At 45.6% G+C, this 25,353-nt stretch overlaps 1 protein-coding gene across 2 annotated transcripts in view; it reads left to right on the forward strand.

The window, feature by feature from the left end:
• Positions 1-25,353, forward strand: part of Pnpla7 (patatin like phospholipase domain containing 7) — a 71,724-nt gene that overhangs the window by 39,638 nt on the left and 6,733 nt on the right. For both annotated transcript variants that reach the window (XM_038337432.1, XM_038337433.1), the window contains exons 19-25: positions 542-655; positions 5,794-5,863; positions 11,155-11,304; positions 19,675-19,738; positions 20,305-20,473; positions 21,590-21,772; positions 22,547-22,665. In XM_038337432.1, coding sequence (XP_038193360.1) covers positions 542-655; positions 5,794-5,863; positions 11,155-11,304; positions 19,675-19,738; positions 20,305-20,473; positions 21,590-21,772; positions 22,547-22,665 — 869 coding nt within the window. The remainder of the gene's footprint in view (positions 1-541; positions 656-5,793; positions 5,864-11,154; positions 11,305-19,674; positions 19,739-20,304; positions 20,474-21,589; positions 21,773-22,546; positions 22,666-25,353) is intronic.

The following is a 25,353-nucleotide window of genomic DNA, read 5'->3' on the forward strand; positions in this document are numbered from 1 at the left end:
AGTAAAGGCTTGGCTAGGTCATTTTGTTCCTTTGATCATACAGTTCCTCCAGGCTGCTGTGCTGGCGACCTTTATGTCATCTTGACACAGCTATGTTCATTTTAGAAGGGGGAACCTCAATTGAGAAAATTCCTCCCTCGACTATGGGGCATTTTCTTGATTGCTGATTGGTGTGGGCAGGGGACCAACTCATTGTGGGTGGTTTAAGAAAGTGGGATGAGCAAGCCCAGAGGAGCAAGTCAGTAAACAGCGTTTCTCCATGGCCTCTGTTTTAGTTCTTGCCTCTAGGTTCTTGCTCTGTTTGGATTCTTGCCTTGAATTCCCTCAGTGATAGACTTACCTAGAAGTATAGGATGAAATAAGTTCTTTCCTCCCAAAGGTGCTTCTGGTCATTGTATTTTATCACAGCAGTAGACACTCTGAGACAGCTTCTATCCACCTGCCTTGCACATACACTTGCCTGTATTTCAGGTTTGGTCCGTCTGGCCTTCTGGAACCTTGACTGATTTATGAGACCTCAGAGTTTGCTTTTCTTCCTTAGGTGGAGACACTAACCCACCAGGCCAGAGCAACCACAGTGCATGCTGTCCGGGACTCAGAACTGGCCAAGCTGCCAGCAGGAGCTCTGACATCCATCAAGCGCAGGTACCCACAGGTAAGGGTGGTGCACAGCCCCTGTTCTAGCTGCATTTCTGGCCCAGGCAGGATTTCATCAAGTGCACATAGATGTTGAAAGGAGATCCACTTGTTTGTTCCTGACTGCTCGGCCCCAAAATAGTCACACAGAAACTATAGTATTTAGAACACTGCTTGGCCAATGACTCTAGCGTGTTTCTGGCTAACTCATATCCTAAACTAACCCATCTCCATTAATCTGTGTATCGTCACATGGCTGGGGCTTGCCAGGTAAAGTTCCTTCCAGAATCTGTCTCCAGTGGGGGCTACATGGCTTCTCCTTAACGCCTCCTTTTTTCTCCCAGCATTCAATTTAGTTTTTCCCACCTACCTCTATTCCCTGCACAGGCCCAAGACAGTTTCTTTATTAAGCAGTGATATTCACAGCATACAGAGGAGAATCCCACATCACACAGATGTACTGGAAACAGGTGGGTGGAAGGTTGTGAAAGTGACACACGAGGTCATACTCTCAGACAGGGGATTTTTACCTGTTGTTGTGTGACACTATTCCTGGGGAAACATGAGCAAAAACCAGACTTAGCTCAGATGTGGAACTGATATAGACTAAAGGAAGAATGCCACCAGAGTGCAACTTGATGAACCCAGTGAGTTTCACTGGGGTTGCTTGCAAGAGTATGGCGAGGGGTAGAAATGTCCCAAAGACAGCTCCATCATGGGTGATGGCTAACAATAGCTGGAATCATAGAGCTCACTGCACAATTTGCAGGCAGCTCAGAAATGTTGGACGGCGTCTTTCCCAGATAGACCAGACGACCTGAGCCTCTCAGGCAGCTCTGCTGGTCTGAGAGTGTCTTTCGACAGACTTTACTGTTTATGTATGCTTCTACATAGAGGAGACTTGTGTATGTGATAAGTTTCAGGAATGTCCTGAAGCCTTTAAGTAGTTTACTTCCTGAACCTGAAGGGTTCCCTGCAGGATAGATTAATAACCTCCCTTTAAAATATCCCATGTCTTGGGCTGGAGAGATGGCTCAGAGGTTAAGAGCTATTGCCTGCTCTTCCAAAGGTCCTGAGTTCAATTCCCAGCAACCACATGGTGGCTCACAACCATCTGTAATGGGGTCTGGTGCCCTCTTCTGGCCTGCAGGCATACACACAGACAGAGTATTGTATACATAATAAATAAATAAATAAATAAATATATTTAAAAAAAAAAATAAATAAAATATCCCATGTCTTAAGGGGCTTCCTCTAAGGTGGAAGGTGTTATGTAGGAGGAAATTGCTACAATATCTGTAACTTAGGATAGCAACGTAAAGAGAGCTTTGGTATCCACCGTGGTTGGTAGAAGAGGAGTACTCAGCCCTTCTCTGAGCTGTCAGTCAGCGTCCTTTCCTGGTTGTCCTCCCTGCCTGTGAGTGACAAGGTTGCCACAGAAGAGAAGGGGAAAACCTAACTGGCCTAAAACCCAGGGAGCCCCATGGTGGTGCTCCCAGTCAGCATTCTGCTCTTAGTTTTGATAGTTTGTTTGTTTTTTGAGACAGGGTTTCTCTGCTTAACAGCTCTGACTGTCCCTGAAACTCTCTTTGTAGACCAGGCCAATCTTGAACTCACAGAGATCCACCTGCCTCTGCCTTCTGAGTGCTGGGATTTAAAGGTCTGTGCCACCACCACGTCACTGTCCTTAGTCTTAAAACTGCTTTCCATTGTCTATTTTTTTCTTTCCAACTCTCCTCCTTCTCTTCCTCCCTTCCAGTTCCTCCTCCTCTTCTTTTTTTGATTTGTGTGTGTATGTGTGTGGTACTGGTAATGAAACCCAGAGCATTGTATATTAGTATTTACTTTACCTCTGATTTATAATCCAAGCCTGTTTGTTAATTATAGATGAATGGCACTCGGGAGGCAGAGGCAGGCAGATCTCTGAGTTCGAGGCCAGCCTGGTCTACAAGAGCTAGCTCCAGGACAGGCTCTAGAAACTACAGGGAAACCCTGTCTCGAAAAACAAAAAAACAAAAACAAACAAAAAAAAAGATAATTATAGATGAATGAACTAGTACAAAATGCAGCTTTTTGTGAACGGCGTTGTTCATTGTCCAGCAGTATCCCACTGTGTACTCAGTCCCTTTGTCTGTGGTGGGTGTTGGGATGGTTTCCAGTTTGGCACTATTGGGTTTAAAAGGCTGTTGAACACATTCTTGACAAATGTTACTGTAAACAGATGATTCATTTCCCTTGTTCTCTTGCTAGGTCACAAGATAGATGTGTGTTTTGGGAACTGCACAGTTCTCCAAAGTTGCTGTGCTGCTTCCCAGCCCTATGTGATATAGTTCCTGAGCCTAGGATGTTAGCAAACACACAGGCAGCTGCTTAACCACAGTTCTCATGGGTACATCACAGAGGTGTGAATTTGTGCTTCCTCTATTTTTTTTTAAAAGATACAGCTGCCTTTTTGTGGACTTATTGTCCTATCTTGAACCTTTACCACTTGACAGAGTAATAACCTTTTAAAAATTTAGCTTGAATGGCCAGACACAGTGGTCCGCTTTTAATCCCAGTATTTGCAAGTCAGTCGGTCACAGGTGTGAGTTCTGTGAGTTCAAAGCCAGTCTGGTCTACATCGTGAGTTCAGGGTAACAAGGACTACAATAGTGAAACTCTCTCCCCCACCAAACAACAACATCAACAACAACAAAATTAATCTCACTTTGAATTTGCTTGTTTTTAAATTTTATTTATTTGTTTGTGGTACTTAGAATTAAGCTCTGGGCCTATAGCATTGAACTTTATCCCAGCTCTTTTTAAATTTTGAGACAGGGTGTTGCTAGGTTCCCAGGATGACCTTGAACTTCTCTTGTGGTCCAGGCAGACCTCAAACTAAGCTTCTCCTACCTCAGCTTCCCTTTGCTGGTATGAGAGGTGCACATTCTCATGCTTTGCCCAGTACAGGTGTTTGTTTTGACTCTTGGCCTTTAGAGAAACATTTAGATACTCATAATAGAATTCCACGAGTACTCCCAAGGGCTTGTTTATGAAATACTACTACTGACCTGGTTGAAGGGACAGGGGGTTTCCTGAACTTTCCTCTCTGCTTTGTATGTATATGGTCGAATATATTAACAATAACCTCATCTGGAACCATCACTGTCCCACTTGGTCCCACAGCCATTCAGTCCCAAAGAATAAACCTATAAACTTATATAAGGGAAATGAATCATCTGTTTACAATAACATTTGTCAAGGATGTGTTCAACAGCCTTTTAAACCCAATAGTGCCAAACTGGAAACCATCCCAACACCCACCACAGACAAAGGGACTGAGTACACAGTGGGATACTGCTGGACAATGAACAATTTATATAATTTATATAAATTATAAACTGTTTGGCCTATTATCTCAGGCTTATTATTAACTAGCTCTTACAACTTAAATTAACCCACAATTCTTGTCTGTGTTTAGCCATGTGTCTTAGTACCTTTTCTCAGGCATTCTCATCTTACTTCCTCAATGTCTGGCTTGTGACTGACTCTCTGCCTTTCTTCTTCTCAGAATTCTCCTAGTCTGGTTGCTCCACCTGTACTTTTGCCTGGTTACTGGCCAATCAGTATTTTATTAAACTAATACAAGTGACAAATCTTTTTTTTTTTTTTTTTTTTTTTGGTTTTTCGAGACAGGGTTTCCCTGTAGTTTCTAGAGCCTGTCCTGGAACTAGCTCTTGTAGACCAGGCTGGCCTCGAACTCAGAGATCCGCCTGCCTCTGCCTCCCGAGTGCTGGGATTAAAGGCGTGCGCCACCACCGCCCGGCCCAAGTGACAAATCTTTACAGTGTACAAGAGCATTATCCCACAGCACTTACTTTCAGACTTCTCTACTTAGACTATATTTTGTTTCATATCTGAAAATATGGGCAGTTTCATTTACATCTTCTGTGGTTTCTGACCCCACCATCCTTGGGCAAATAAGCATCCCTAATTCATTTAGTTTGTGAAGTGGCCCTTGTGAGCCATGCAGAAGTGGCGCACGCCTTTAATCCCAGCATTTGGGAGGCAAAGGCAGGTGGATCTCTGTGAGTTCAGTGCCAGCCTGGTCTACAGAGCGAGTTTCAGGTTAGTTCCTTGGCTAAGGTTTCACAGAGAGACTCTGTCTTGCAAACAAAACAAACAAACAAACAAAAGCTACAAATAATGAAGTAGCGCTGGTGCCACGTAAATGATATCAAACAAAAGCAGGCACCCTGTCTGAGGTGAACCCTACTCTCAGGTTGCCTTGTCAACTGTCTTTGCCATGCCTGGGGCCATGGATGCATTCCTTAGGTCATTTGCTACCTGGAGTGAGTGTGGGAGCCTGGAGCAGGCTCCAGGTCACAGAGTGTGCACTTTTACACCTTTGTGTTTCCATTTCTCTGTTGTCACCCCTGGACTGAGCAACCACTGCATACCGCCCTCCCCCCCCCCCCACACAATCATGCTCCTTTTTCCTGGTGATAATTTCTTTTCCTTTTGTTGTGATAAAAATACCCTGACAAACCAGACAGTGGTGGCGCACGTTAATCCCAGCACTTGGGAGGCAGAGGCAGGCGGATCTCTGAGCGCGAGGCCAGCCTGGTCTACAGAGCAAGTGCCAGGATAGGCACCAAAGCTACAGAGAAACCCTGTCTTGAAAAAACAAAAAAATCAATAAAATAAAATAAAAAACCCTGACAAAAGCAACTCAAAAGAAAAATGTTTTATTTTGATTCACATTGCTGTCCCTCATGGTAGAGAAACCACAGGGACAGGCGCTAGAGGGGTATCTGTCATCTCATTCGTAATCAGGATGGAGAGCAACGGGTGTGAGCATGATGGTGTTCATCTCACGTCTCCGTTTCTGTAGCCCAGGTACCAGCTAATGTTGTTGGGAGAATCCCGTAGGCATGTCTAGGGGCTCATCTCTCAGATGAGTCTGTATTTGTCAAGCTGGCAATTAACACTGTCTCATCCGGCACCTAGAAAACTGTGCACAGGTTCTTGTCATCTGTAGCCACATTTGCTTCCAGTCACTGACAGTTTTGGAAAAGCAGGCCCAGTGCTGTTTGAACATCATTGTGACGTTTTCAGTCCCCAGTGTTTCAGCGTCTAACGATGTGGTTTGGGATTTTCCTCCTTCCTTACCCCAAGGTTGTAACCCGGCTGATTCACCTCTTGGGTGAGAAGATTTTAGGCAGCCTCCAGCAGGGCTCTGGGACAGGTGAGTCTCAGCTCTTCCCACCCCAATGACGGCCCCACCCTTCCCCTGGCAGGGGTCGAGGAAAGAAGCAGAGAAGCCAGGGCAGACCTCTGGAGCACTGTGGGATACTGTGCTGCAGCTCTGAGTAAGGAGGGCTTAGCCTCTGACCGTGCCAGCTTGTTTTGCCAAGATATGTCTCAGCATGGGCAGCACAGAGGAAACCCAGCTATCTGTGAGAAGAAGTGAGATATCTGCCTTCTATTCTTGTCAGCTGATAGAAAAAAGGAGAGAGAGGTGAAGCCTCTGGAAGAGCGGTATGGTTGGCGGCCGTCGCTGTCTATCAAGTGCCCAGTATAAAAAGATGGTGAAGTAACCTCGGCACCAAGAACTAGAACTCTACTCCTAATCCATTAATAGCGATAGTTTTTCATTTTAAGTGGAATGAGAGTGCTTTATCACCATTTAGGTGACATTATTCTGTGACCTTTTCTTAATGTGTTTTGGGTTTTGTTGTTGTTTGTTTTTTTAAGATTTTTTTAAAAAGATTTATATATTATGTGTACAGTGTTCTGCTTGCATGTATGCCTGCAGGCCAGAAGAGGGCACCAGATCTCATTACAAATGGTTGTGAGCCACCATGTGGTTGCTGGGAATTGAACTCAGGACCTCTGGAAGAGCAGCCAGTGCTCTTAACTTCTGAGCCATCTCTCCAGCCCAATTTATTTATTTTTATGCATCTGGGTGTTTTGCCTGCTTATGTCTGTACACTACATGCTGGCAGTGCCTTTGGAGGCCGGAAGAGGGTGTCAGATCCTCTGAAACTGGAATTACAAACAGTCGTAAGCCACCATATGAGTGCTGGTTATCAAACCTGAGTCATCTGGAATAGTAGTAGCCAGTGCTCTTAACCAAGGAGCAATCCCGCCAGCCCTTGAGATGCGTCATAATCATTTTTCCTGCATGCCTTGAGAACCAAACATTTGCCTTGAAAAATCTGCAATACAAAATCCAAAGCTTTTTAAATGCCATGTCAGCATTCAGAAGTTGTGAATTTTGGAGCATTTGCCACTTTCAGATGAGGAATGTTTAACTGGTAGTCTGGGAATGTTCTAAAATCTGAGAAAGCCAGAACTCCAAGGCCTGTGGCCTCAGGAGTTGTGGATAAATGACACCTGCCCTGCCCTTACATTGTTCTCGTCTCACAGTCAGAGATTTGGAAGTCTTTGGATTTATGCCTTTGGGGTTAATTTTGCTTTAATCTATAGATTATATCTTTTAGCAAATTTGGGAAATTCTTAGCTTTTCTTTCTTCACATCTTCTTTCAACCTTGTATTCTTTCTTCTGAAAACAAAATGTCACGAATGCTGGGCCTTTTGTTATTGTTCCAGAGGTATCTGGGGCACTGGTCACTTTTTTATCTTTTTGTTGCTATGATGTTCAAATAGAACTGTTACTTTGGTCTGTCCTCAATATTACTTGCTCTTTCCTGTCACCTTCACTCTCCTACTTGGCCTATACAAAGTGGTTTAAAAATATTTTTTGGATGTTATTATTATTTTCAGACAGGAGCTTGCTGTGTATGTCAGGCTGGCCTCTGACTCATTATATAGCCCAGGCTGACCTAGAACCTGCCACCCTCCTGCCCTAGTCTCCCTCCTAGTCTAGCACCCCCTGCTGGGAGCACAGGTGTATGTCACTATCACTCTGCCCCCCCCCCCCCCGAACCTTTTATTTGTTTTTGTGTTCTGGCTCTTCTTTGTTTTGCTAAGGTCTTCTGTTTCTGTTTTTTTTTTTTTTTTTTTTTTTTTTTTCCAGAAATGTTCACGATTTTGATTGTTGGCTATAACTGGTCATATTTCATTATTCCTGCAAATATTCTAACCTTTGTGCTGTTATTTTGTCTGTTGACTGACTTTTCTCACTCAAATTAAGATTCCTTGCTCTAGAAGTGGTAAATGCCTTTAATCTGAGGGTTTAGGTTGCAGAGAAAGGCGGATCTCTGAGTTTGATGCCAGCCTGTTTGGTCTACAGAGTGAGTTCCAGGACACCCAGGACTACACAGAGAAACCCTGTCTCGAAAAACAAAAACAAACAAACAAAAATTCTTGGTTCTCAATGTACCTGGTAATTTGGAGTATACTGAAATTTTAAAATATATTGAATAAAACAAGTATGTATTTTTGAATATTATATTCCCATTTAAATCTTCTGTGGCTGCCAACATGTTTGTATTCGTAGCTCAAGTTCTGCCCCAGTTTTCTGGACTGTGATTTGTCAAGGCCCTGGTAGTTTGGTCAGCCTGTGTTTCCTTGAGCCAGTACGATTGCTGGAGTTATGTGCTGTCCTTTGTTCCGATCCTCTGTGGATTCTGATCTGACAAGCACAGGCATAGCTGAAGAGTTGCTTTCTCTGCTTCCCTCCTCTGGCTGGGGCAGGGCTTCTGCTTGCTAGCTAGAAAGACTGTTTTTTTTGTTCATGCTGGTAAGGTTCCTTTGAAACAGCCTCCTTGGAAAGGACTCTTTCAAGAAGAGCCAGCCGGGCAGTGGTGGCGCACATCTTTAATCCTAGCACTCAGGAAGCAGAAGCAGGTGGATCTTTATGAGTTCGAAGTCAACCTGCTCTGCAAGAGCTAGTTCCAGGAGAGACTCCAAAGCTACAGAGAAACCCTGTCTCGAAAAAAACCAAAAACTAAAAAAAAAGGGGGGGAGGGACACAGAAGTGGCCAAGAGAGGAGTTTCCTGGGTGGGGCCTCTGGGCCAGACAGGTCCTCCTCAAGAGGGACCTATGCCCCTAGAACAGGAAGGCAGGGGAAATGGATCAGGAGGATAAATAAAGAAGGCTTCCTTCCATAGGCCTGGGAAATGAAGACCTAGGAGAGCAGGGGAAGGAGCAGGACATGGATGTAACTAGGAAATGGCAGGAGATGTCAGAGGAACCACAGGGCCACACCCGCTTTGTTATCGTCAGTTCACTTGAGTGTGGGGCAGGGTACTGGAGAATGTGGCACAAAGAGGGCCCATTTCAGGCCTTGTGACCAAAGCCATAAGAGGCTATGTAGTAGAGGCCCAGAGCTACCTCTTGGGGCTGAGGCCTGCGAACAGGGAGCCGTGTCAGGCACAAGCACGGGGGTGTGGGGGGGAGGAGGGGGGTTGAGCCCAGTCCACAGCCGGTCTGGGTCATGCTGAGCAGGCCATGTCAGCTTGTTGTTTTTGTTTATTTAGAAATACAGGTACTTTAGTTTTGGAAGGTTTGAGATGTTTATTTAATAAAAGAATTATTTTTTATAAATTAACTATAGCTATTCCATCCAGTAACTTTTCTTACCATTATATAAAGATGTGGAGGGGTTTTTTTTTTTGTTGTTGTTATTTTATTTTTTGAGACAAGGTTTCTCTGTGTAGTTTTGGCTGTCCTGAAATTTGCTCTGTAGACTAGGCTGGCCTGGAACTCACAGAGGTCCGCCTACCTCTGCCTCCTGAGTGCTATTATTAAAGGTGTATAATATTACCACCTAGCTTAAAGATGTGTTTTATTTTTGATAGCTAAGAGGGCCATTCATTTAGATGTTTTCCCCATTACCAAACATATTTATTTATTTATTTAGTTGTTGTTGTGTTTTTGATTTGTTTTGCTTTTTGAGACAGTTATCATTCTTTATCTGACTGGCCTGGAGTTTACTATATAGACCAGGCTGGCCTCAAATCCACAGAGATCCTCCTGTTTCTACCTCCCAAGTGCTGTAATTAAAGGTGTGCACCACTATCTCTGGCCTTCCCAACTATTTTAAACAATACTGCAGTAAAATCTTTGTGTATGTGTGTATATGACATATATATGTGAGGTATGTGTATGTGGTACACATATGGTAATTATGAAGCCATGAATGAGTTGTGTGTGGTATATACATGGTGTCTGTTGTAGTGTGTGTGGTATATATATGCTGTGTGTGAGATATGTGTGAATTGTATGCATAGCGTATGTGTGATTTATGTGTAATGTAGGAGGATATATGTATAATATCTGTTGTATGTGTAGGTGAGATGCATGTGTCCTCCTAGGATTGCAGACTTGTGTCCGCTTGTCACAGCCTGAGTGTGCACTTAGGTCTGCTTGAAATGGCAAACCCTTCCTAAGCGCTGTCTCTTATATCCTGTACCCGTGTTGTCTGGAAACGGGGCTTTCCTGGCTCTGTGCCTACCAGTCACTAAATGGGGCCCCACATATCCCTGGAGCTCCACCTGTGCCTCTGCACCGGACTTCTAATGTCCAGCCAGTTGGGAATGTGTATCTGATAGTTTTCTGAAGCTCCTAGGGTGAGGAGCAGAGAAGATGCCAGGCATTTGGAAACTGCCCTCAAAGGAGACAGGTGGCCCAGGTCTGAAGACAGGTCTGTGTCAGTGTAAAAAAGGTCAGGGGTGGAGGGACACTGTAGAGGAGGGTGGGCTACCGGTGGCCAGGCAGCCCATAGCACGACGGTGCCACAGGAAACCTGATCAAGTGGGGGCCTGCCTGCCAGCTGTCATGAGATGTGCTTAGCCACCTTTGTGGACACAGGAGGGACTCACTCAAGAGAACTTTGTACTGGAGGAGAACTTGTACCAGGATCTTCTGCTACAGGATAGCAAACAAAAACGTCTTTGGTCTTGCACTTGTGTTAGTTGAGTGGCCCTTAGCCCCTGCAGCTGGGTAGGGCCCTGGGAGGAGGTTCAGGCTCTTTGTGTCTGGGTGAGGCACCGTGGAACCTTTGGATATCCTGGTCTTAGGAAATCTCTTCTGGCTTCAATTTCTCCTTCAGGGGTCACTTCTGGTGTCTCCCTAGGATGCTCCTGCCCCTGCCCCAGAATGACCTTCCTCATTTATTCTCTGCTTCCTTTGGTTTTTGAAAATCCATGTGGCTAAGAAATGATAAAGGTGTGTTTGTTGCTCTTCTTAGTTTCCAGTTTCCAGGGTGATTAAAAAACAAAAGCTATAGAGAGCGAGTTCTTCCAGGCTTGTATGTATCCCATTAAGAGAGGCGGAGCTGAGGCCAGCCCAGGCTACATAGTGAGACCATTGGGGCGGGGGCTCTCATCTGACAAAACGTTTTCCAAATTTTCTTGCTCCTTGAATTCCTAAGCTCTGGAGGGTCAAGATAATTCAGGCTGGGCCAAAACTAGAACACATTAGATTGGTATTGATCCAAGGGCCTGCTTTAGTCACTGTAAGAGTGAAAGCAGGACTCTGATCCTTCTTGGTGGCGCCCTGTGTCATCTGGGACTTTGGAAACCGGTGGCCTAACGTTCCAAATTGACTCCTGGTTCTGTGCTTACAGGTCACCAGCTTGGGCTTTACACAGAAAACAACAAATGGGACTTGGGCAACCCACCTGGCAACTTGTCCACGGTAGCAGCAATGCCTGTGTCTGAGGATGTGCCCCTAACTGCCTTTGCCCTGGAACTCCAGCATGCCCTCAGTGCCATTGGTAAGCTCCATAGAAGTCCTGAAGGTAAAAATTAGTCGGTTCCTCCGGAGCTGTGGGCTGCCCTCTACACTCTGGGTGGACTTGACCTAGGGGAGGCGCTACTCTAAGGGAACTTTCCACATTAAGGGAATTCCAGGCTCCGAGATCTTCATGGGCACAGAGAATGTAATAGTATATGATGTGTTAGGAACCCTGAGATGGAGGGCCCCAGAAACATTAGGAGACTCCTTTGTATAGGCATCCCCCATCACAGGACCCTCGTTTTGGGTTCTGAGGCTGCTAGAAGTATATGCCAGCACCCTGCTTGCTGGAGTGGGTGTTGGAACTGGCTGACCTGATGGAAAATGGAAAAATGCTTGGATGGGATCAGGTAGCTTTAGTAGGGGGTTGGTTAGAACGAGACCACTCTTGGGTCAACAGCTGGAGTATATTAGTCCTAGGATGAAACCCAGAGCTGATCGTCCATCAGGAAGAAGCTGTTAAATTTTAGAGCCCTGGCTTGGCAAGATGGCTCAGCAGTTAAAGATGTTTTACACCAAGCCTGACAACTTAAGTTTGATCCCCAGTACCTACATGGTAGGAGGAGAGAACCAGCTCCCACAAGCTATCCTCTGACCTCCACAGTCATGTGCAGCCACTCCTCCACAAGTGCAGATCAACCAACAAATATATGCTCAAAATTTTGGAATCTAAGAATAAGAAATTAAAACTCAGGAGAGTTCTTGAGGATTTCCAAGTTTGTAAGGTATTCTGTTTTTCTTTTTTCTTTTTCTTTTTCTTTCTTTTTTTTTTCGAGACAGGGTTTCTCTGTAGCTTTGGAGCCTGTCCTGGAACTAGCTCTTGTAGACCAGGCTGGCCTCGAACTCACAGAGATCTGCCTGCCTCTGCCTCCCGAGTGCTTGGATTAAAGGTGTGTGCTACCACCGCCTGGCGCTTCTTTTTTCTTTTTTAAAAATATTTATTTATTCATTATGTATACAGTATTCTATCTGTGTGTATGCCTACAGGCCAGAAGAGGGCACCAGACCTCATTACAGATGGTTGTGAGCCACCATGTGGTTGCTGGGAATTGAACTCAGGACCTTTGGAAGAGCAGGCAGTGCTCTTAACCACTGAGTCATCTCTCCAGCCCTCTTTAATGATTTTTTAAAATTTGTTTCACATTCCAACCACAATTCTCCCTCTCCCTTTTCCAACCCCCCACCTCTACCCCACAGCACACCCATCTACTCCTCCCAAGAGTAAGGGCTCCCATAGGGAGTCAACAAAGCCTGGCCCATTAAGTTGAGGCAGGACCAAAGTCCCCGCCCCCGCTGCATTAAGGCTGAGTATTGCATCCCACCATAGGGGATGGGCTCTGACAAGCTAGCTCATGCACTAGGGATAGATCATGGTCCTTCTGCCAGGGGCTGCTCAGATAGACCTAGCTATACAACTGCCACCCATGTGCAGAGGGTCAAGGCCTCTTTTCTTAACATTTTATTTACAAGTGTTCATGTAATTTTGAAGTGAGATATGATTATATATACTCATGGTATGTTATAGTAAAAGTTTCAGGAATGTCTCTGTAAAGTGGTATAATAGTGAATGCAGTCCCTATGTCCAGTGATCATAAACAAGATACTATTTGGGATATCTATTTCAGTACAGCACAAACATATCCTCTATCCTGCGGATACTTAAATGATATAGAACAGTGGTTCTTAACCTGTGGGTCGCACATCAGATATCCTGTATATCTGATATTTACATTACAGTTCATAACAGTAGCAAAATTACAGTTATGAAGTAGCGATGAAATAATTTTATGGTTGGGGTCACCACAGCATGAAGAACTGTATTAAAGGATCGAAGCATTAGGAAGGTTGAGAACCACTGAAATAAAACATTAAATAATGTAAACCAAAGATCTGTAAAATTGAAAGATACCACAGTTTCTATTATTTATAAATTATTCTTAAAAGCTCAATGTTGTGATATATATATAGTTTAAAATTATTGGGTTTATTGCTTTTTTTTTTTTTTTTTTTTTAAGACCGAGTCTCACATACTGTGTAGCCCTGGCTGTTCTGGGATTCTCTATGTAGACCAGGCTGGTCTTGAACTCACAGAGATCAGCCTGCCTCTGCTTCCAGAGTGCTGGGATTAAAGGCGTGCGCCACCATACTTGGCTTGTTTGATAGTCTTCATCTTTGTTTTGCAGTCCATATTGTAGGTGTATAGAAAATTCCTTTCATTTTCGGTGACATTGGTCAGATTGTTTAGGCTGCATCCAGTACAGTGTCAAGGTTCTCTGTGGAGAAAACTTTTTTATTTCAAAATAATTATGGAATCACAAGAAATGGTGAAGTAAAGAAAGGCCCCTAATCTTTCCCAATGTTTTCCAATGATAACGCCACATAGGATGGATGCTAAGACTACTCAAAGGTCAGCCCAGAATCATTAGCTGTTCTTGTGTTTGTATACCTGCACATATATGTATGTAAATGCGCATTGCCCCTCCTTTGACATGGGCATCAGGCCCATACCAGCACTGCAAAACCCTCATTGCCATAGAAACCCTTCTAGCTTCCACTTTAAAGCTGCCACAATGTATCAACACCCTTCTCACTGACATCCAAACAATTCTCCTTAATCTCTGATTTTTGTCGTTCTGAGAAATTTATAAACATAGAATCATAGCGTGTGCCCACATGAGATTTTCTTTCTTTTTTTAAATATGAAACCCTTTACAAATTGGAATATCTTTCTTTTTCAGATGCCATGCTAATCTTTGTATTATTTTTATTCATTTTTAGTATATACGCTGCCAAAGCAAACATGGCTTGCTTTCTTCTTATTGCTACAGTACATTGACACCACCCAAGACACATTTCAATTTCTCTAGCCACACGTTATTGAAGGGTGTTTGCATAGTTTCCAGCTGGGAATGTTGTAAATTAAATTGTTGTGACCATTTGTGTAATGGATGGAATTTTTTCATTTCTCTGGTGTCTGAGTGTGTCAGTCTAATAGTAAGCGGCCAGGTTTTCTCCACAGTAGCTGTAGTATTTGTATTCCCAACAGCAGCGTGTGAGGACCAGTTTCCTCACATCCTTGCCAATATTGTGTCATCACTATTTTAATTTTAGCTATTTTAATAGGGACATAGCTATAGCATGCCTTAATTTTATTTTTTCATTTATTTACTCTTATTTTTTTTTTGAGACAGGTTCTCACTATGTTGTCTTGGCTGGTCTGAAGCGCTTTAATTTCTTCAACTCTTGAGGTTTTTTTTTTGTCGTTGTTTATTTATAGCTTGTTTTTTTGTTTTTTTTTTTTTCTTTTTTTGAAACGGTCTTACTTTGTAGCCTTTGCTGGCCAAGAATTCACTCTGTAGACCAGGCTGACCTTGAACTCACAGAGCTCCACAGCCTCTGCTTCCTGAGTGCTGGGGTTAAAGGAATGTGCCACCATGCCTGATCCACACACACTAATTTTAATTTGCTTTTCTCTGTTGGCTTATGGCACTAAACATTTTGTGTACGGATTCGCTCTCTATATGTATTCTCTTGATGAAATGTCTATTCATATATTCTTCTTCCTTGCTTTTTTTCTTTCTGCTTTTGTGTTATTGACTGCTGGGGTAGAACCCAGGGCCTCATGCATGCTAAACAAGCACCTACACTTTCAACTGCACCCCAGTCTCCTTTTCTCCTTCTCTAATTGGCCATTAGTTTTCTTACTGTGGAGGCTGGTGGGGAAGGGGACTTACTTTTAAAGATGATACACATCTGTCATCTCAGCTCTTGGGAGGCAGAGGCAGGAAGATTGCTGCAAATTTAAGCCCGCCTGATCTTCATAGTAAGTGCTAAGCCAGTCACCGCTACATAGAAAGACCTTGACGCCATAAATAAATAAAGAAAGAAACAGACCTTTGGTTTGTGAAGAGTTGTAGGAGTAAAGCCAACTTGGGTTGTCGTATGGATTTCACATGCATCCCTGCTCCCTCACCATGCACAGCTATCCCCACCATCAGCATTCCTTATCAGAGCGGAGCTTGTTTCAGTTCACCACTGCCCAGGGTTCAGAGTGGGCATGCGAGGGGTGTGTGTGTGTGTGTGTGTGTGTGTGTTCACTACTCCAGTGTCACTCAAGGTGGCTTCAATCAATTGTCCTAAGGGTCCTCTGCTCTGCCTACTCATCCCTTCTTCCAAACAGATGTGGAAACCACTAATCTCTTTATGGTTTCCCTTATGGTGTGTGATGCAGGATCTTTTTTCATGTGCTGTGTTCATCTGTGTATCACTGATTCAGCTAGGCTAGCCAGCTGGCAAGCTCCAGGAGTCTCCTGTCTCTGTCCCGCCAGCGCTAGGAATCTGAATGCAGGTCCTCGGGCTTGCATGACAAGTACTTGGCAAACTCAGCCATCTCTCCAGGCTCCCTGGTTGTTTTCATATTGTTGAAATTCAAGAGTCTATTATATCTATTTTAGATAAGTTTTCCATAAGACATTTCTTTTGTGACTATATTTTCCTGGCCAGTGACTTGTCATTTCGTTCACTGAACAGTGCCTTTTACAGAGTAGGGATTTTTATATAATGCAAGTAAACCTTACTGGCTACTTATTTCTTGAATCATGTCTTTGGGTTGCCTTCACCAAACAGTGCTCTGCTTATCAGCTGGTCTGCATCTGGTCAGAGAGAGAATAGTTACACACAAGATGCACACATGTACGTTACACTGCTCCTGGGGAAACATTGTAGCAAGCTCTCTTGTCAGACTACCTTTGAATTGTCAACTCCAAAATAACAACACGAAGACTTCCTATTAATTATGAAAGGTTGGCCTTTAGCTTAGGCTTGTCTCAACTAGATGTTAAAACTTAATCCATTTATACTAATCTACGTTCTGCCATGTGGCATTATCTCTCTTCATCATGCACCTCCTGTTTCCTATCCATATCTACCTGGTGACTCCTCCTTTCTTCTTAGAGTTCTTTCTCTTCCTGGATATCCCACCCATACCTCCTGCCTAGCTGTCGACCAATCACAGCAGCGCATCTTCATACAGTGTGCAGATGTTCCACAACAAAACATGAGCAAGTGGCTTGCTACTCGACCCTGATAGGGAACCAATAAAAAACTAAAGTACGGATACCACCAAACTCAGTGAACCAGTAAGTTTTATTCAGTTTCTTATAGGAATCTGGGTGAAGGGTTAATTACAAGAGCAGAAATAACTCAAAGACAGCAGCATCACCAAAAGCCCACCCCAGTCTGGGTGACAACCATGAAAGCTGAAAACCTAGAGCTCACTACGTAACAATAGGCAGTTTAACATCTTGAAGAGTGTCCTTCTCAGGTAGCTTCTTTCAGGTACTTGGCTAATCTGCTTCTTGTAGGTCATTCAGCTGGTCTGAGACAGTGTCTCTCCGCAGTTCTTGATGCTTATATATCCTTGGGGAGGGAAGAGCCTACTGAATCTGGTTAGTTTGAGTGACTTCCTAGATTTATGTAGAATTGTTTACTTCCTTAGCTTATAGAACTTGCCTCAAGGATGGAATACTTCATCTTCCCTTATAACATCCCATTGTTTCTCCCCCTTTAATATCCTGTGTGTCAATCAACTTTCCTCAAAGATGGGAGTCCCCCCACCCCCGAGACAGGGTTTCCCTGTAGCTTTGGAGCCTGTCCTGGCACTCGTTCTATAGAAGACGCTAGCTTTGAATTCACAGAGATCTGCCTGTTTCTGTTTTCTGAGTGCTGGGATTAAAGGCTTGTGCCTTTATCTGTTTTTTATCTAGGAGGAAATTGCCACACAACCAGAGCAAGTTTCTTTGAGTGGGCAGCAAGGAACAACAGTGCACTGGTTCAATATCAGCTGGTCTCTAGGGCCCAGGAACCTGGAAAGCAGCCTGCCTTGGGCATTATACCCCATGGGACAGGACTCGCTGGGTCAAAATGTTGGAGAATATTCTGCGTCTAAGAGCAGAAGCTGAGCCCAGCTCTCTTGACCTGCCCCTTCCTATCTCAGGAACCAGCACACCCCATGCTGATTCTTGAGAACTACAAGTAAGAAAGGGGAGAACTGTCCTGTCAGTTGAACCAGAACCCTCATTTAGAAAAGCCACATTGTGCCTACCTTTGCCTTGAGTCAGGTGGCTGCCTTTGGTACGATCCTTTCATTTCCAAGGTTGTTATTGCTTGTGAAGAATCCAGGCAGAGAAGTTTTCTTTTGTCGTGGGAGGTGTTCCCCTCTCCTCTAGCTTCTCTGGATCTGGGAACCTAGCAGCGAAGCTGTGAGGCAGCCTGGTGCAGTGCTGTCCAAGCCTGCAGGGACCTGGGATAGCAACCTGGCTGGATGCTGCCTTGGGCTACACCCCTCAAAGTAGAGACAGGTAGTTCTGGTGAGCCTCCTGACTTTTGGGATACCTGCTTCCAATGAGGCCAGGGGCTCCCCTCAACTAGGCTGGCCTACCTTGTGCTCTGCAGGAGGAAGCATCCTGCCTCCCTCCACAGAACCCAGAGCCTTTGGCAGAGACACGATCAGCGTTGTCTAAGGGAAGAGCTGGAAGTCTCGACCGTGAGAGCCTAGAATACAATCTCTAGGGAGCTCTGCACTTCTTTTCTAGCTCCCAAATCTAGCAAGGGCGCTTAGACAGAGAAGTACCTGGGGGTGAGTGGATCTAGCCTGGGGCCAGACCAGCACCTTGATGTTATATGTAGCGAGAATCCATCTATCTCATGCAGGAAGGCCTCTTAACAGGAGGAGGTGGAGATGGTGGTGCCCCATCTACTACTGTCCAGGCTGAGGAAGCATTGGCCTCAAAGTGCATATAGGACCTGCTGCCCTTTCTTTTCACCTCCGTACTGGGACAGATTTGCCTGCTTAAAATGTTTCCACTGGCTTTGTTGTTGTTGTTGTTCTGGTTGTTCTTAATTTTTTTGAGACAAGGCTGATCTGGAACTCACTGTATAGGCCAGGCTGGCCTGGAACTCCCCAAGATCCTCTTGTCTCTGCAGGCAGGTGCCACCATGCCTGGCTCCATTTGCACAATTTAATGAGAGTTGTGATAAGCACACTGCGGCAGCCTTCCCAACTGTAAAGATGCCCTTATTCTGTGTGCCTCTCAGAAACTGCTGCTAATTAAAATATGATACTGTTGGCAGATGCAGTGGTGTTCGCTTGTAGGCCTAGCTACTTGAAATGCAGAGCTGGGGCAATTGCTTGAATTTAGGAGTTCAAGGCGCTGGAGCCTAAGACCCCCACCCCCCACCCCGTGTGTGTGTGTGTGTGTGTGTGTGTGTGTGTGTTGCGGGGAGTGTATTATGAATTAGCTATTTAGTCTTTGTGTTCATTTGTTTGTATTTTTTTTGAAACAGAGTTTCTCTGGGTAGCCCTGAGAAATTCACTCTGTAGACCGGGCTGGCCTCAAACTCAGAGATCGGCCTGCCTCTGCCTCCCGAGTGCTGGTATTAAAGGCATGCACCACCATCACCCAGCCTGAATTAGCTCTTAATTATACACTCTTGGATGAGCTTGTTGAGAATGATTTTTGTTTTGTTTTTTGAGACAATGTCTGAGTAGCTCTAGCCTAGACTAACTGAAAGCATGTAGACCAGGCTAGCCTTGAACTCACAGAGATCCACCTGCCTCTGCTTTCTAAGTGCTGGGATTAAAGGCTGAGTTACAACAGCTGGCTTGTTAAAAATGATTTAAAGGGCTGGAGAGATGGCTCAGTGGTTAAGATCACTGGCTGATCTTCCAGAGGACCCGGGTTCAATTCCCAGTCAACCGCATGGCAGCTCACAACTGTCTGTAAGTTTAGTCCTAGTGGATCAAACACCCTCACACAGTCATATGTGCAGGCTATGCAGGCTAAACACCATTAAAGAAGAATGATTTAGGTCTCCTTGTATATCATCATTGGCTTTCCCACTGCTAGGCTCTTTTCTACCTATAGCCAGTGTACTCTTGAGGCAGCTTCTGAGAGTGACCGGTGCTCTCCACTCTGCATTGCCTCTGAGCCACCACTGACCTTTCCTGGGCTAATCTGAGAGGCATGGATGGGAACGCTTGGCATCTGTATGTGAATGAACTAGATTTGGATCCAGGCCACTGCAGATGTTTCTTTGGGAAATTACAGGATTTCAGGGTTTACTGCTGCATGCTGCCCTTGCCCTAGCTTGTGTCCACACACGTGATGGCAGGATTGCAAAGACTTGGTTCATATGTCAACAGGAGACCCAGATTTGGAGAGGCAGCTTAAAAACTTGCTGCATCCCCATTGCCAGCAGTCCCTCCCAGGGAGCTGACCTCAGGACAAGGTGTAAGCACTCTTAGAGGTGGCTGCTGGGACAGACTTGTGAAATGGGTGGTTGTTCTCAGGTCCTGTCCTGCTGCTGACCAGTGACAACATCAAACAACGCCTTGGTTCCGCTGCTCTAGACAGGTGCGCACAAGGTGACCCCCTTATGGTCCCATGGAGAGAAATTTAGTCAACCTGAACTTCCTTCTTAGCTGTCCTGGCATAGTCTTGAGATGGACCTCATTAACCCTGTGCCTTGGTGTCTGCACATTCTAGCATGTTCCTTGTCCAGCTATACCCTCTAGTCTTTATATGTACTTGGGTACCATCATCAGAGGTCCCAGGAGACAACAATGCCCTCCTTACCATATAGGCAGCTCTGCATCTCACCTTCTCTTAAGCCCCCAACTTCTAGGCGTGGCCACAGCCTCTGCTCAACTGCCCAGTTCCAAGCACCCACTGCTGCTCTGTGGGAGAGGTGCTAATGAAGATGAGGAGCCTTAGGAGACCCCATAGATGATGAGGTGCCAGCACTCAGGAGGCAGAGGCTGGCCAGTCTCTGTGAGTTTGAGGCTCCCTAGTCTACATAGGGAGTTCCAGGCCAGCCTGTGCTATACCGTGAGACCCTGTCTCAAAAAACTCTTTTCTTTTAAATTTTAATTTAAATTTTGTTTTAAAAAAAAGGTGAGGTGCTGCCTTATGTCTTTCAGTATCCATGAGTACCGGCTATCCAGCTGGCTGGGGCAGCAGGAGGACATCCACCGGATTGTGCTATATCAAGCAGACAGCACACTCACACCCTGGACCCAGCGCTGCATCAGGCAGGCTGACTGCATCCTCATTGTGGGCTTGGGGGAGCAAGAGCCAGCAGTGGGCGAGGTGAGTGCTCAGGGGGCTTCCAGCCCAGACCCGTCTATCTTTCCGTACCCACGTGTTTGCTGGTCTCTTTAGAGACCTCTGCTATGTTCACGCCTAAAGATTATATAGAAATAGTGCCGTTTTATATCATTCTGAAATTGTGTTTGTTTGTTCGTTTTGATTTTTGAAGACAGGGTTTATTTGTGCAGCCCTGTCTGTCCTGGAACTCACTGTGTAGACCAGGTTGGACTTGAACCCTAGAGATCCTCCTGCCTCTGCCTTCCACATGCTAAGATTAAAGCGTGTGCCACCACCATCCCTCATGAAATTTACTTTTTCATCGATACCAGGATTGATAAAGATCCCACTGTTTTACCCATTTTTTTATGGCTGTTTGGTTTTCCGTTTGTGAGTGCCCACCATACAGTCTCTACCTGTTACTTTATAGTAACAAGCAAGGTCGAGTTATCTTCAGATACTTTCAAGTTGCTGACCCCAAAGGAAATGTGTGTACTTACTAGACGCTGCCAAGTTGCTTCCCCGGTTGTGAATGGCTGCAGGTGCGGCTGAAGAGCTCACGTCCTTCTCAGGAGAAGGAACTCTGGCTCCATTCATGCCCTTTAACTAAGCAGTATGAGGTGATTCCTCGTCATTTGAATTAGTGTGCCCATCTCCTCTCTGCTCTACCTGCTGAGCTTCCATCTCAAGCATCTGCCCTACCTGTCTAATCCTGGAGCAGCTAAAGTCAGCCCCTCTGATGTCTGTTCCCATTGTTCAGGAGCAGTGCTATTTTGTAAGGCAGGTGCCCAAAAAGTGCGTCGTCTGTGAAGGTGACAGCCTACAGTCACACGGCAGTGTTTGAGACGCGGGGGGAAGCACTCTTGTCTCATACTCCCCCCAGCACCCCTGGTACCCGTGTTGGCCACCAGCAGTTAGTGGACCATGTGGTCAGGGTGTTAGTAGCCATCTTTCCAGCCCGGCTACTAACTAGACCCATCCCACACTGTTTGGGGGCCAGCTATCAGGGCAGTGCTGAGTGTCAACCCTGGAGACAGCTCTGTGGCGGTCCTTGGTTCTGTTCTGTTTTCAGCCCTCAGGCTTACCTGGACTTGCTGACCATGCCTTATTCTCTTCTAGCTGGAGCGGATGTTGGAGAACACAGCCGTGCGTGCCCAGAAGCAGCTGATCTTGCTGCACAAAGAGGACGGTCCAGGGCCTGCCCGCACAGTGGAGTGGCTCAACATGCGGAGCTGGTGCTCTGGCCACTTGCACCTCCGCTGCCCACGCCGTGTCTTCTCTAAGAGGAGCTTGCCCAAGTTGGTGAGGCCTGGTGGGCTGGCCCAGCAGGACTTAGCTCTGACTACACTACCTCTGGCCTCCTGTTATACATCTAGAGCTGTCTTTCTCCTTCTTTATGCACATCAAGGCTTGTGGGTTCTTACTGAGCTTGCCTATTCTGCTTCTGAACTCTGTGATCATAACTTTGGGATTCTTGGGCTACCTTGCAGGTTGAGGAAGTCACAGCACAAAGCACAGAGAGGCCGTCCAGACCTGGGAACCAGTGAGCTCAGGAATCTGGGCTTGACTTAGGTTCAGGGATCAAGGCTGTGAGAGTCTCACACTTAGCTGGGGCCCTAAAGAGATATTATGGCTAGATCACTGTGCTATTCTTTCAGAGCAGAGGCAGATACAATCCTAAGACACCTCTTCCTTGGACCATCTTTAGTTCTTTGGGCTCAGTGTGAAAACTAGGTGGTGGGAAGCATTGGTGCTGTCCACATGCTACAGCCCATTCAATGGGCAGCATCTGTTGACTGCATCCCTGTCTGGGACCATTTGCCTCAAGAGCACTCCCTACATAAAGGGCCAGAGGAGAGACTCCTGTGAGGGCATCCTGAGGGGCTCTATGGTCCTAGGCAGTTAGAAGCTTCCTCTAGGTCAGCACCCCTCAGGTGAGCTTGGACCCTGTCAGGCACTTGGGTGCTAATGCTGTGTCCTGTGTCCTGGAAAGGAGAGGCTATGAGTCAAATCAGGACATGCCAACCTTTAGCTGGAGAAACACACAAACCTCTGTCTTCCTTTGGCTCCTTTCAGGTTGAAATGTACACGCGCGTTTTCCAACGGCCACCAGACCGTCACTCAGACTTTTCCCGCCTGGCACGGGTGCTGACAGGCAATGCCATTGCTTTGGTGCTTGGAGGAGGTGGAGCAAGGTGAGCCCTCACCCCAACCTTGTGCCACACTCCCACTGGCCTTACCCTGAGCATAGGTGCCGCAGATGCAAAGATCCTTGGACCACTCTAGTATTCTCAGGAGAGTCCCCATGGATGGCAAGAGTGGGGTCCACATGCCAAAGTGTCTAGGTACATGTGTGTTTATAAGCTAAATGTTTTGGATTTCACTGTTGCCATTTGGTAGAAGAAGATAAGTGTGTTGTCCGACTATCTATGCTTAGCAGCATCTGTTGGGTTAGCCATGTGTCTCCGCTTTGCACATTGTCTGCTCTTGTCCTTTGCCAGTTCCCCATTGGGCTCCCCATGAGGTTCTTTCCATTTTAATGTATTCTCTATGAAGGAATGACCTGCTCTGCTCATGAACTAGAGAAATATCCTTCAGTTCTTTAGGCTTGGGGTTCTTTAAAGGAGTTTTAGCCCATGCAATTCCTGCCCTGAATTGTCATCTGACCCTTCCGAGCTGAAAGATGTGGCGGCCCATGGCATCGTGGGAGGATGAAGTGGTGATCCAGATATTCAGGAGGAGCCGTGTCAGACTCCACATCTCTCCAGGAGGAGGGTTGCTCTGGAGCTGACCCACTGTGAACTGAGTCCTGGCTCTGCTCAGTCTACAATGAAGTGACCCCACCCCACCCAGTGCGTGCTCGTTGTATCTTGAATCATGGGGGAACTGACCTAGAAGAGGGGTGTGACATTATCAGGTAGGGGAGGCCCTAGTCCTTCCTGTGGGCCTGGATAATAGAAACTTAGAAAGGTTAGGTACAGACCTGGTCCTGGTTTGCATGTCAGGCCAACAGCATTTTTGAAGACTCTACCACTTGGCTCTAGGTGTACTTAAAAGCTGAGTGGTTCTGCAAGGCACACAAAGAACAGTCCTCTGCTTGCCCTTCCTGGAGCCAAATACTTTCAAAGTCTGTTTGGACATTGACTTTTCTGTGACCCTAAGTAGTAGTCACCATCCGTATTGACTCCACTGCCAGTAACGCCCTCTTCTGCTTTTTTGTAACTCCTTTCTCTCTCTCTCTCTCTCTCTCTCTCTCTCTCTCTCTCTCTCTCTCTCTCTCTCTCTCTCTCTCTCTGTCTCTCTCTCTCTCTCACACACACACACACACTATTTAATATGCACTTTGAAAGTTAATTAGTAATTAAGACTGCAGTAAAAGAGCTTGGGAGAGCCAGCTATCTAAGGAAATCAGGGCTGCTTGATAAGTTGCAGCCAATGAAATCAAGGTAGCTTGTGAGTTTCTTGTAATTTATAAAGTAAATTCTGACACAGTGGAAAGACCAGCCTGCCTATATTCTGGAACAGGGCTCCCATGATGCTGAGGAGGATGGTGAATTTGAGGCCAGTACAGGATACAGTGTCTCCAAAAACAGACAAGAGCTGAAATTAAAGCATACATTAGAAAGTGTCAACAAAGCAAAAGTGTGGCCTTTGAAAGGACAGCTAAGGAAAAAGGAGAAAGGTGCAGGAGGCCCTGCTGTGCAAGGCCTCTGTCATGCAGATTGTCACAGCTGCTCTGGTTTCAGGACAGCAATATCTGAGTTCTGCTGGCAAGAGAGAGTTACACCGTGTCTCTCTGCAGCTGTGTCCTCCAGTCTTCTTCAAACTCATTTGTTGGTTGTTTCATCCCAGTTATGTGTTTCATGTCTGTAATCTCCACTTCATCCCGCGTATAGTTTCCCATTCTCCGTCAGTTACCAATCCTGTCTTGAATTCCTTCAACTCTTGTTTTTTGGGGGATTTTTTTTTCCTTTTCTTTTTGTGAGACAGGGTCTCACTATATAACCCTGTTGGCCTGGAACTCTATATGTAGACTAGTCTGGCTTTGAGCTCACAGAGATCCACCTGCCTCTGCCTCCAGAGTGCTAGGATTAAAGGCGTACGCCACTACACCCAGCTCTCAACTGTTGTTTCTGTTGTTGTTGTTTTGTTTACTTGTTTACTCTGTGTCCTGGAACTCACTATGTAAACCAGGGCTGGAGAGAAGGCTCAGTGTTCAAAAACACTGTCTACTCTCCCTGGTTCAGTTCCCTGGACCCACATGGCAGCTCACAACTGCCTGTAACTCCAGTCCCAAGGGATCTGGACTATGCAGACACTACATGCACAGGCTGTACAGACACACATGCAGGTAAAACATCCAAACACCTAAAATAAAAGTAAACCAGGCTGGCTTTGAACGCACAGAGATCCACCTGCCTCTGTCTCTCAGGTGCTGGGATTAAAGGCTTGCACCACTGTGCCAAGCTCAACTTTTGTTTTAAGAGTTCTACTTATTTAATTTTTTTGGTGGTATTACATATTATTCTTTTTTATGTGCTAAATAATATGCACAGTAAATGAATATTTTAACCGTTATAGTGCAATGAAATACGTTCTCACTGTCATACAGCTGTCAGGCCTATCTATTTCTAGGCTGTTTCGTCATCCTGGATAAACCGTATCCACTGCACATTCACCCATGCTCTGCCCCCCTGGTAACTCTTCCTCCTTTCCATGTTCATAAGTTTGCCTGTTAGAGAACCCCTCCTGTAACCGGAGTCACACCTCTATGTGCTGTGCGCCTGCCTCCTTTACTAAGCACACTAATATATTCCCTGCGGGCATACACACAGCGCTTTGTTCTCCCACACCTCTGGTGCTAAACACAGACTGTTCATGGC

This window comes from Arvicola amphibius, chromosome 7, assembly GCF_903992535.2.
Source record: "Arvicola amphibius chromosome 7, mArvAmp1.2, whole genome shotgun sequence".
NCBI classification, from domain to species: domain Eukaryota; kingdom Metazoa; phylum Chordata; class Mammalia; order Rodentia; family Cricetidae; genus Arvicola; species Arvicola amphibius.